General features: G+C 38.4%; 1 protein-coding gene across 2 annotated transcripts in view; it reads left to right on the forward strand.

Annotated features, from left to right (window-relative positions):
- The window catches only part of epha3 (eph receptor A3), a 268,476-nt gene that overhangs the window by 223,828 nt on the left and 32,083 nt on the right, over positions 1–12,565 (forward strand). For both annotated transcript variants that reach the window (XM_059968667.1, XM_059968668.1), the window contains exons 11-13: positions 261–446; positions 1,920–1,981; positions 2,081–2,290. In XM_059968667.1, the coding sequence (XP_059824650.1) occupies positions 261–446; positions 1,920–1,981; positions 2,081–2,290 (458 nt within the window). The remainder of the gene's footprint in view (positions 1–260; positions 447–1,919; positions 1,982–2,080; positions 2,291–12,565) is intronic.

Consider the following 12,565-nt stretch of genomic DNA (forward strand, 5'->3'; position numbering starts at 1 on the left):
TCCCCTCCACCATTAGATTTCTGGATGGGCAATGAATCCATGAACACCTCCTTATTATTCTTGCTCTCATTTTGCACTGCTTATTTAATTTTTTATTGTAACCTTATTGTAATTTATAGTATACTTTATGTATTGAACTCTACTGCTGCCTTCAAACAGCAATTTTCATGACATATGTCAATGATAATAAACCTGATTCTGAATTCTGATTCTACTCACGGCTGGAAATTTGACAGACAGTTTGTCTTTTTGCATCATAGGAGAATTTGGAGAAGTGTGCAGTGGCCGTCTGAAGCTACCCTCCAAGAAGGAAATTTCAGTAGCCATCAAAACCCTTAAAGTTGGTTATACAGAGAAACAGCGACGGGATTTCTTGGGTGAAGCAAGCATCATGGGTCAGTTTGACCATCCAAACATCATTCATCTGGAAGGTGTAGTCACAAAAAGTAAGGGAACTGCCTTAATACAAGCAGTGTTTTGGAAAGAAAAGGGGGCAAATAATCATCCTTATGTTCGACTAAGAAATTGATGTTATTTGGAAATTTTAAAGTAAACTTACTGCAATGCACAGTATTTAGAGGGCTTTATATTCTTAATATTGTTCATGTCACTAACTAACATACTTTTACAACTGGTAGGATAATTTGGTTTCAAACAAAGCGAAGTTCTTTTCAGAGTTTAGAAACTGCTTTCTAATTGATTTTTATGGCAAATGTTACCACAACAGCTGGATTCTACATTTAAACATTATAGGAGTTTGATTTGCATCTGTTCTTAGCTCTTAAATGTCCAAATGATTGCAAGTACAAGAATATGTCAATGGATGACAACAAATGCAGAACATTAAATTCAATTCAAAAAATGGTCTTTTCAGCAGATGCAATCATTAATACAGCAAGACTTTAAAATGTGCATTAGCCCACTTATATAAAGTATCAAAATGTATCTGGGAAAACTAAACTTGCATATCTCAAAATATTTGAAGATTGAGAAGGTATTTTGAGTCATCTTAAATGCCAATAAAGGAAAAGATTTTTGCTTGGCAGAACTACAAGCTTTTTAACAGATTTCCATGTTTTCCCATACAAATACATTAATGGATGGCAGACATAGAGGTGGGCAATCTTGAGTATGAATATTTCTTACTAGCAATTTTCTTGTAATTGCTCACCCAATTATTTCAACACTGCTGAAAGTGTCGGGAGTTTTATATTGTGTGTACTGTTAAGAGTGTTGATGTCTGTTCATCCTTCATTATTAGCCTTTTCTTTACTATTACGTGAGGAGACTGTAGATATTAATGACTGACTACAGATGGGTATGATCTAGCAGTGCATTTTTTCAGCTGATCACTTGACCATGCCCTCTTCTTGCTACTACCATTGGGTGAGATATACAGAAGCCTTACACCCCACATCAAGAGGTTCAGGAATTGTTAGTACCTTCCAACAATTAGGCTACTAAACCGGCATGAATAACTTCAATCATCACTACTCTGAATTGACTCTATGACCTGTGGACTCAGTTTTAAGGACTCTTTACAACCCATGTTCTCAGTATTATTTTAATTTGCACAGTTTATCTTCTTTTGCACATTGGCTGTTTTTCAGACTTTGTGTATAGTTTTCATAAAATACTACTGGTTTCCTTTTTTTCTTGTAATGGCTGCAAGAAATGAATCACAAGGCAGTATATAGTAACACGTACAGATGTTGATAATAAATTTACTTAGACTTTGAAAGACAGAAAATACAGTAAAAAGGACAAGACATAAATAAAAATACATACTGATTGATTATTTAATATCCTTATTAGAACCGCTGGAACAGCAACTCTACCAGGAAAATTGAGCTTTAAAAAATAATGATTTTTAATTTCTATAATGCTATGTTAAACTTGTAATTGTGACCTTTCTTTAGGTAAGCCTGTCATGATTGTTACTGAATATATGGAAAATGGTTCCTTGGACAGTTTTCTCAGGGTAAGCCAGCTAATTATTTATCAGGTACAACAGTTCAATCAGTCACATTATTTGTTTGACTCAGACTGAATACAAAAAATCTCATCTGTTCTCTTTAAGAGACATGATGCCCAGTTCACAGTCATCCAACTTGTCGGCATGCTTCGGGGGATTGCTTCAGGCATGAAGTACCTGTCCGACATGGGCTACGTGCACCGAGACCTGGCTGCTCGCAATATTCTCGTCAACAGCAATTTGGTGTGTAAGGTGTCTGACTTTGGGCTCTCCAGGGTCCTTGAAGACGATCCCGAAGCAGCGTACACAACACGGGTAAGAAATCACCACCCTTCCCAGGCTGTGCTGCCAATTCTATCTCCTGTGCATCATTAATGTGTTTCATAACTTAATTAAAATCAAGACATGCACCACATAGAAGATGACAGTTTATTAAAGTTGTCTAATTCTATTTTGTTGTATTTTGACTTGTGCAGATGTCTCATTAAATAGGTAGATTAATCACAAGGTCAAAATGCACAAATGTTACTGAAGGCCAAGTATAAAAAGACAATCCGATTTTCTTTAGCAACTGCTCCCTCACATCCAGCTTCAGCATCTCTGTATACCATATTTATTTCTTATTACAGGATTGGTATTGCAATGGCCCAGGACCCCTTTTCCTTTTTTCTCTGTTGCTTCTCCAACACAATGTATTCCCAGCATATTCCCCCTTCGCACTTTGTCATCCTACCGACGTTTTACCTTAAGGAGAAAGATCTTTCTTTTCAAATCTTTTTATTATTATTATTATTCAAAAATAGTACAAGTATCTCGAAGTAACAACACTTACAAGTGCCTCAAAAAAGAAGAAATTATCTTAAGGAGAAAGATCACAGAAGAACAACTTGCATTTAGGTAGCAACTTTGAAAGTGATTTTTAGCAACTGAAGTTCCCTTAAAGTGCTGGTGTTGTTATAATGCAAAAAAACACAGAGCAGTAGGTTTCAGAGCATGTGGACTATTCCTTAAAATCACAGAAGTGATATTTTATAATATAATAATATTTACTGTATTACTTTGAGTGCCTAGGCCAGCATGAATTACTACTTTCAGTTCAAGTAATCCCTTCATGAATAACTTCAATCCACACAGGAATTAATCCATTAATTACATCCTCTGCTTTTACTAAAATTTAACAATAACATTTTCTGTTGAGACTTCCCCAAGCCCACACACAGTTTGCACAAAAAAATAAAACTATACCACCAATTAGCTTCTTTTGTTAGCTATGGGAAGGCTCAAACATCTGGAGACAAACATTTGAGCTTCATTAACTTCACTTAGTTCTGACAATCTTGAGATGATTATCTGGGCAAAACTAAAGTAGATTCTTCAGCAGAACACAAGTTATAGCAAGTTGTGTCACATATGACACACATGCAACTGATAGTAGCCTTTTACCAAAATAATTTGTATTTAACAATATTAGTTCAGAAATATTCAGTAAATCTACAAAAAGTTGTGATAGTTTTACACTGGAATACTTTCTCTTTGAATTCTTGCAATCCCAGTTTAGAAAATTATTAGCTCAGCAGTAAACAGTGTGCTCATATGGTATCATGTCCACCATTTTGAGTGGAAACATTGGCTACTGAAAATAAAGTGGTAATATAAAATAGTATGTAATATAAATTTGGCCACCAATGTTTGCCAACCTCTTCTCATAATTCTATCATTACAATTCCCAGATGGTAGAATGAGAAGGACTGTAGAAGGTCTATGGGCCTCACGAATCAGGAGTTTGAAATGTTCTGTGTTTATTACAAATTGCAGTCCTGATGTACAAATTGGCATCATTTGGAAAGATTCTTGTGTAACTCAGATGTAGGAAAATTTTGAAGATTTTTTCCCAAGATCCTGGTACACAGATGGAAATGTCCTCTCAGGAATTTATATCATGCAGGAAAAGTTCCAAGATGATGTAATCATTCTAATTGTCTTCACAAATTCTTTTGGATATGATACTTAATAGAATTTATCACACATTTTACAAGCGATGGGCTATCAGCAGCTTGAGAATTCAGTGTAGATATCCTGTGGCCTGTAACTTTTGGTGAATAACATTCAGAATGCAAGATTTATAAATAGATTTTGTGTATCGCAGTGGTATTTACTGGGTCTTTCATCTCAGCCAGTTTTACACTTTTTGTCCTCGGACGCAACCATTCAGGTCTCAGTTCAGGATTGATAGTGTAGAGCTATTCCTGACTCAAAATACAAGAATCTGACTGAAACTCTCCTAAACCAAAAAGCTCAGCTGCCTGACGTAAACTACATTCACGCTTGCGAATATGATAAAGTGACTGCAATATTGCTGTAACAAAATGTACTGTATAATTGCACAGTGGATGTCTGATTCAAAAGAAGCCTTCTGGTACTTCCTGAAAGGTGAGGTTGATGAAGCAAAAGCTGGATTAATGTCACAGAAACAAGAGGCAGCAAAGGACAAATAGACACTACAACGTAAATGTTTGCATGACATGTGGAAAAGGACCAAATACAACCAGAGTATTCAGCATCAAAGTTACATAAAATGCACTTGTGGGCCAAAATCCAAATCTCCCTGGGTCATATTTGCAATTTTCTGATAAAGTTGATTAATATTTCTGTAAAAGATAATCAAAAATGCTAAAGGTTCTAGTGTGAATGGCACACGTTGTTTTAACCTAGACTTTAAACATAAACTAATTATTCAATCATTCTGCTCTCATTTGGACTAAAGCCATTGCAGGAAGTCAATTGTATCACACTAACAACGCCTCAAAAGGCTCTTAGCAGTCAATGTCACATTTCTGAGGCATCCGGCTTTGTTACAGTTCTCTCCAGGTGCATGTTTGGGCTGTGCCAATGAGGAGTTCTGCAATCACAGTAACAAATGCTGTAATTCTTGGCTGTCTATTATTCACTGAAGATGGTAAACTGTTTTTAAAACCAATAATTTTATTACTTGAATTGGGCAAATAATTTAAACTATTCATACCCACAATTTAAGATGAAACAAAGAAAAGAATTCTAAATAGCTATAAACTGACAGCTGCAGTGTAGTTTATGCTGATGAAGGTGATAGCCATAATTAACACTTTGATTTATTTCCATCGTGTTGGCTTCTTGTTATCTTTCCTTAATATCCTCCTTCTCCAGAGTTAGTATACCGATGTCATTCTAAAGCAATTTTTCTGACCTAAATCAGCTCAACACTTAGCACTGCCAAATTTACATTGCTCGGGTGTAATCATGCTCTTCATTTGCAATGATCTTTCTCAGTTGTTAACATCTCTTTCTTGATTTTGATGGATTTTGACATTTTAATTACAGTGATCAATATTAACATATTCAGATCATTCTTCTAATATCTGAGCTGTTGATTAGTTGAAAAAAGTATTTTTGTAACAGATTTATTGGAAAGGAAGCCTAAGATTTTTTTTTGCCTCAGTACTGCAGGTAGGAACCAGATAAAAGAGGAAAACAACTCAGTTTATAATAAATAAAATATTGAAAAAATATTCAAAGGAAGCAGTGACAGGGTCATGGTGAAAGCTACACTGACTGAAAACTTGCTTGTTGTCAACATTTCTGAAACAAAAATGGATTTGAATACTTTCAAAAAGAGATTGAATAACTGCAACACACACGAAATGCTGGTGGAACACAGCAGGCCAGGCAGCATCTATAAGGAGAAGCACTGTCAACGTTTCAGGCCGAGACCCTTCGTCAGGACTAACTGAAAGGAGAGATACTAAGAGAGATTGGATAACTGGTTTGCACAGAGACACAGCCAGCAGAACTGTTACTCCACAGAGACAGAGACTTGGGTAACATTCTGACTCCCATTGCTTTCTCTGTCGTTTGCACATTCTCCCAGCAACTGCGTGTGCTACCTTTGGGTGTTCCTCTTTCCTCCAATGTTCCAAACACATGCAGCTAGGTGTTAATTGCCCTCTGTAATTTGCCCCAAGGGTGAAGGTCAAGTTGAATCTAGTGGGAATTAGTCTGAGGAGAAAATAAAGTGAACTAATGTTGGGTTAGTTAAAAGTGGGTGGTTGATGGTCAGTGCAGATTCAGTAGGCCAAAGTCTGTCTTTCTCTATGCCTCTCCCTTATTAAGGGCAAAATGAATTAAAGTTCAAGCATGCTCACTAAATCCAAGAACCGTAATAGAATCAAAGGAAGACGATAACCAGTAGGACGGAAAAACAACCAATGTGCAAAAGTCACAAATGCAAAAGAAAAAAAAATAGTAATAATAAATAAATAAGCAATAAATGTGGAGAACATAGGATGAAGAAACCTTGAGAGTGACTCAATAAGTTGTGGGAACAGTTCAAGTATGGGGCGAGTGAAGTCGAGTGAAGTTATCCCCTCTGTTTCAAGAGCCTGGTGGGTGAGGGATAATAACTGTTTCTGAACTTGGTGGTATGAGTCCTGAGGTTCCTGTACCTTCTCCCTGATGGCAGCAGCAAGAAGAGAGCATGGTCTGGGTGATGGATGCTGATTTCCTGAGTCAGTGCTCCTTTTACTGCTACTATTGAACTTCTTGCAACATTTACGTCTGTCATTGTGATTTGTACTATTGGATCTGAAGATGGGTAGTACATCTGTGGTAGGAAACTAGAGCACCCGGAGAACACGCACATGCTCCATGGGGAGGAGGTGCAGACTCCTTACAGCTGACGTTGGAATTGAACTCTGAACTCTGACAAACCATCGTGCTAACCGCTACACTACCGTGGTGCCCCATGGCACAGGTTTAGCATGTGGTCATAAACACATAAACAAGAGATTCTCCAAATGCTGGAAATTTTGAGCAGCACACACACACAATGCTGGAGAAGCTCAGCAAGTCATGCAACATTTATGGAGGGGAATAAAGAGTCAATGTTTCGGGCTGAGAACCTTCATCAAGACTGGAAGGGAAGGGCTAAGAAGCCAGAATAATAAGGTGGGGGAAGGAAAGGATACAAGCTGGAGGTGTTAGGTGAACCCAGGTGAGGGAATGGTGAGCTGGTGGGGGTGGGGCCATAAGATTACGTGGTCTGTATTGCAATTTTACTAATTTGGTTACTCATCACTTCAAAGTAGGCTTGATATTGTTCCCAACATGCCCTACACTCACCATTGAAACAGAGTTGAACCCTGTTTAAAAGTAATATTATGATTGTAATGTTTTCTGCTGCTGCTGGTAACCCACAACATCTCATGATAACTCACAACATTTGTGAGCTGCCAGATCTTCTCAATCTCATTTAGCATATTTGTAATACCTGCGAGCATGATAGAGAATACCCACAGGTGTTATGAGGCTGGCTTAATAGCAGCATTGAGTAAGAAAAGTGAAAATCACAGTAGAGTTTTCTGTTTGGGAGCAGATTAAGTGGAACAGAAAGAGGAGAAGATGGCTTTGGAGCAACATGGGACCTTGGAATAAGCATGGACATTTTGGAGGAAGGTTAGAGCCATAGAAACAGCATGGAAACAGGCCATTCAGCACAACTCATTCTATATCAATACCATGTCTAGCGCTTTGACCAAAGGTTCAGCAATTCAAGTGATTCATAATATGCTGTCAGTGACCCACTTGAAACTTTCCCGCAGGCAGTGCATTCCAGTCACTGGGTGAAGAACAGAATCTCTCCCCCTGTACCCACAACCTATGTCCTCTAGTTTTTTTTTACCTCTAAATAAGGAAATGTATAATTAGAATTATGGGACATAAGACCATAAAGTATAGGAGCAGAATTAGGCCATTTGGCCCTTTGAGTCTACTCTGCCATTTCATCATGGCTGATCTATTTTCTTCTCGCTCCCAATCTTCTGCTCTCTCCCTATATCCCTTCATGCCCTGACTCGTGAAGAATCTGTCAACTTCTACCTTACATATACCCAATGACATGGCCTCCACAGCTGCCTATAGCAATCAATTCCACAGATTCATTAGAACATTAGCAAGTTTTTGACATAATGTGTTGAAATGACTGTCAAGTTTAGAAATAATTGTTGAGTTCAGAAATAGCTATTGAGTTAAATAACTATCTGGCTCTCAAAATTCCTCCTCCTCTCCATTCTAAAAGGACGCCTCTCGATTCTGAGGCTGTGTCTTCTAGTCTTAGCCTCCCAACCAAATAGGAGGGAAGGGGTAACTTGATCATGCAGTAGGTTAAAATGTCGGCATAACATCACAGGCTGAAGGTCTGCACTGTGCTTTAAAGATTTTTTGTGCTATATCCTATGTTTCCTACAGTTTATTCTATGTATTGCTGCTCATAATTTTCTATACCTCAATCATATCCCCTTTTAACCGGCGCTACTCCATCTTAAGACCAAGCTCCCATTTTCTCCTCATAACTCAGTGGCTCCATCTCTGGCAACATCCTGGCCATTGCATTCTTTCCATGGCATGGCGGCCAGAACTACACAAAATCAGAATCAGAATCAGCTTTATTATCACTGACTTACAGAAAAAGTTTGTTATTTTTCAACAGCAGCACAGTACAAAGTCCTAAAATCTACAAATGGCAAAATAAATAAACCGTGCAACGAGAAATAGAATAACATGCTGGTGTTCATGGGCTGTTTGGAAATCTGATGGTGGAGGGAAAGAAGCTGTTCCTGAATTATTGAATGTGTGACTTTAAGCTTCTGTACTAGTAATGAGAAGAAGGCATGTCCTGGATCCTGTGGTTCGTAGCCTTCTTGAGGCACCACCCTCTGAGATGTTGGTGATGGTTGGAAGAGTAGTGCTTGTGATGGTGCAGTCTGAGTCTACAAACCTCTGCATCTTTTGTGATCCTCTGCTTTGGATGCTCCATACCAGGCTGTGATGCAACCATTCAAAATGCACGATTGATCAATGAAGACAATGTGTCAAAAACCCTCTTTACCACCCTATTTACCTGTCACACCACTGTCAAGGAATTATGGATCTCTATTCTCAGATCCCTCTGTTCTACCACACTCCTCAGTGTCCTATTGCTCAACGTGTACGATCTACCCTGGTTGGTCTCCCAAAGTGTACACATCACACCTGTCTGTCGTAAACTCCATCTGCTATTTCACATCTCACTGTAAGCTTTGATAGTCTTCCTCGCTGTCAACTACACCCTCAATCTAGGTGTCATCTGCAAATTTGCTGATCGAGTTAACCGCATTATCATTGATATAGATGACAAACCACTACGGACCCAGCACCAATCCCTGCGGCACCCCACTATTCACAGGCATCCAGTCAGAGAGGCAGTCATCTACAATCGCTCTTTGGCTTCTTCTGCAAAACCAATGTCTAATCCAATTTACTACATCAACTTGAAAGCCAAGCGACTGAACTTTCTTGACCAAACTTCTATTTGGGACCTCGTCAAAGACCTTGCTAAAGTCCATGTAGACAACACCCACAGCCTTACCTACATCAACTTTCCTGGTAACTTCCTCGAAAAGCCCTCTAAGATTAGTTAGACATGACTTACTGCACACAAAGCCATGTTGAACAACACTAAGCAGTCCCTGTCTATCCAAATACTTATATATCTGGTCCTGTTGAATACCTTCCAACAACTTTCCCATTACTGATGTCAAACTCACTGGCCTAGAACTTCCCAGCTTATTCCTAGAACCTTCTTAAACAATGCAACAACATTAACTATCTTCCAATCCTCTGACACCTCACTCATGGATAAGGATGTTATAAATATCTATGCTAGGGCCCCTGAGATATTATGTTATTAACAAAATTATAGATGGTGTTTGAGCTGTGCTTATCCACATAGTGCGGAGAGAGTAGATCACTGGGCCAAGAACACATCTTTGAGTTATGCTTGTGTTTATAGTCAGCGAGGAGGAGATATTATTACTGATTCATGCTGACTGTGGACTTCCCAGTGAGAAACTTGAGGAACCAGTTGAGGAGGGAGGCACAGAGCTTTAGGCTTAGAAGCTTGATACAGAGGGAATAATAGTGTTGAGTCCTGTGCTCTCATCAGTCAACAGTATGTCTTGCAGTCATCTAGGTGTTCCAAGGCTGAGTAGAGAGCATCTTCTATAGACCGGTTATAGCACCCCAGCTGAGTTCTGACCAAGACTTTATAAAATTAGAGCATAACCCTCCTTACATCTCAGAATCAGGTTTAATATAACCCATATGTTGTGAAATTTGTTGTCTTGTGGCAGCAGTATATTGCAATACATAATTATAAAAAACCTATAAATTACAATAAGAAATATATTTTAAAAAGTAAATTAAATAATTACTGCAAAAAAGAGAGCAAAATAAATTGAGGATGTGTACCTGAGTTCATTGTTCATTCAGAAATCTAATGGTGGAGGGGAAGAAGCTGTTCCTGAGATGCTGAGTGTGTGTCTTGCAGGCTCTTGTACCTCTCCCTTGATGGTAGTAGTGAGAAGAGGGTATGCCGTGGATAGTAGGGTACATAATGTTGGATGCCACCTTCTTGAGGCATCACCTTTTGAAGATGTCCTCTATGCTGGGAAGGCTAATTCCCATGATAGAGCTGGCTAATTACCCCTTTTTCTGATCCTGTGCAGTCACCACTCCATACTAGACATTGATGCAACCAGTTAGAATGCTCTCCACAGTACATCTGTAGAAATTTGCGAGAGTCTTTGCTGTCACAGCAAGTCTCATCAAACCCTTGAAGAAATACAGCTGCTGCCATGCCTTCTTTGAAATTGCGTCAATATGAAGGGCCCAGGGTAGATCTTCAGAGATGTTGACTCTCAGGAACTTGAAACTGCTCACCTTTTCCGCTGCTGATCTGTATTCAGTGCTCCAATCAATGAAGGCCAATATCTCATATGCCTGCCTAACAGTGTTATCTGCCTGTGTTGACACCTTCAAGGATTCATGGACTTGAATTGCAGGGTCCTCTATTTCTCAACACTGCCTATGACGTGGCTATTGTTGTTTAAGGATGGGCAGGTTCACTGCATATATATTCAACAATGGTCTTAGATAGTCAGAATCCTTTATACTACCTCACATGCCATCCAATAATTAGTGTCAGAAGATTAACAAATGCTCAATATGCCAGGTGCCATTTCAAAATGGCGGAGAGTACTGAACAAATTGCTGGAGATGCAGGCTCACAAATCTTTAGGTCTTGGTGATCTTTATCCTGGTATCTTAAAAGTGGCTTGTCAGATAGTCGATGCATTAGTTCTAATTTTGCAAAATTCCTTCGGTTCAGGCAATATTCCATCTGAGAAAAGAATAGAACTGTCACCCCTTTATTCAAACCAGGAAACTATTGTCCTATTGACCAGTTATCACTGGGAAGGTGTTAGAAGCTGTAATTAAAGATGTTTGTAACTGTAAACAGAGAAATGGGTAAAAATGACATGGTTTTGTTAAAGGAAAGTTATGTTTGACCAACTTGCTGGAGTTCTCAGAGAAGCTACATGTGCTATGGTTAAACCTTGGGTTTTACAGGTTTCCAGACAATCTTTGATAAAGTGTATGTGAAAGATTATTGTGAAAAATAAAAGTAATGTAGCAGGTTAACATTGTTAATATTAACATTGATAGAAAGTTAATTGGTGAACAGAAAATAGGCATAAATGGGTCTTTTTAATAGTTAGAAAGATATAATGAGTGGATTGCACAGGGATCAGTGACCTCAGCTTCATGTGAATTACTAGGATGAAAGTACCATGACGGTTGATCTTAACACAAAGACAGATAGGAAGAAAGTTGTAAAAAAGTTGTATGGATTTTACAAAAGGATCTAGATATATTACTGGCAGATATCTGGCAAAGTGGATTATAATGTGAGGAAAAAAGAAGCATGTTATCTACATTTTGAAAGATTGCAGAGCTTTGAGATACCAAAGGCAGGTATTCAAATACGGCAAGTCATTATGAAAACTAGCCGAATATTAGGGAAATTGGGTGAATTGAATACAGGAGTACTCTGATTATAGGTCAATGCTGAGACAATATCTGGAGTATTGTGTGCATCACAGATGTCTTTATTTAGGGAGGTACATTAATTCAATGAGAACAGTTCAGAGGCTCTTAACTGGACTGATGCGCGAATGTGCAGGTTTTCTTATGAGAAAAAGTGGACAGACTAGAATGTATTCATAGAGCTTAGAAGAGTGAAAGGAGTAGATATGGAGAGGATGTTGCCTCTAATTGGACATTCTGGGAACCCCGTGATCCCTTATTGGTGTCACTTTCTGCACATCCAGGGGTGTTTTTCTAATTTCCTCATTCTTCATGTATGGCAGAACTAATCAGTGTTCAGGTTATTTATCATCCGCCAGTTCTGTTGGGTTTATAAGTACAATATAATTTACTTATTTTTTAAAATGCTTGTTCATAATCTGTATGTGCAATTCCATATAATATGTCTTGCAGGTGAGAGAATATACGATTAATATGTAGTTATTAATAGATCCATCCTCTTATCCAAACGTTAAAGCCACAATTGTAAGCCCCGAAGTATTTTAAAGTATGTGGATTTGCTTCACATTTACTGTTATATATACAATCATTGCTTTGAAACTTCAGAGTGAGAGAGACTGAGGCCCCTAACAA

The sequence above is a fragment of the Hypanus sabinus genome, chromosome 4 (assembly GCF_030144855.1).
Source record: "Hypanus sabinus isolate sHypSab1 chromosome 4, sHypSab1.hap1, whole genome shotgun sequence".
Taxonomy (NCBI): domain Eukaryota; kingdom Metazoa; phylum Chordata; class Chondrichthyes; order Myliobatiformes; family Dasyatidae; genus Hypanus; species Hypanus sabinus.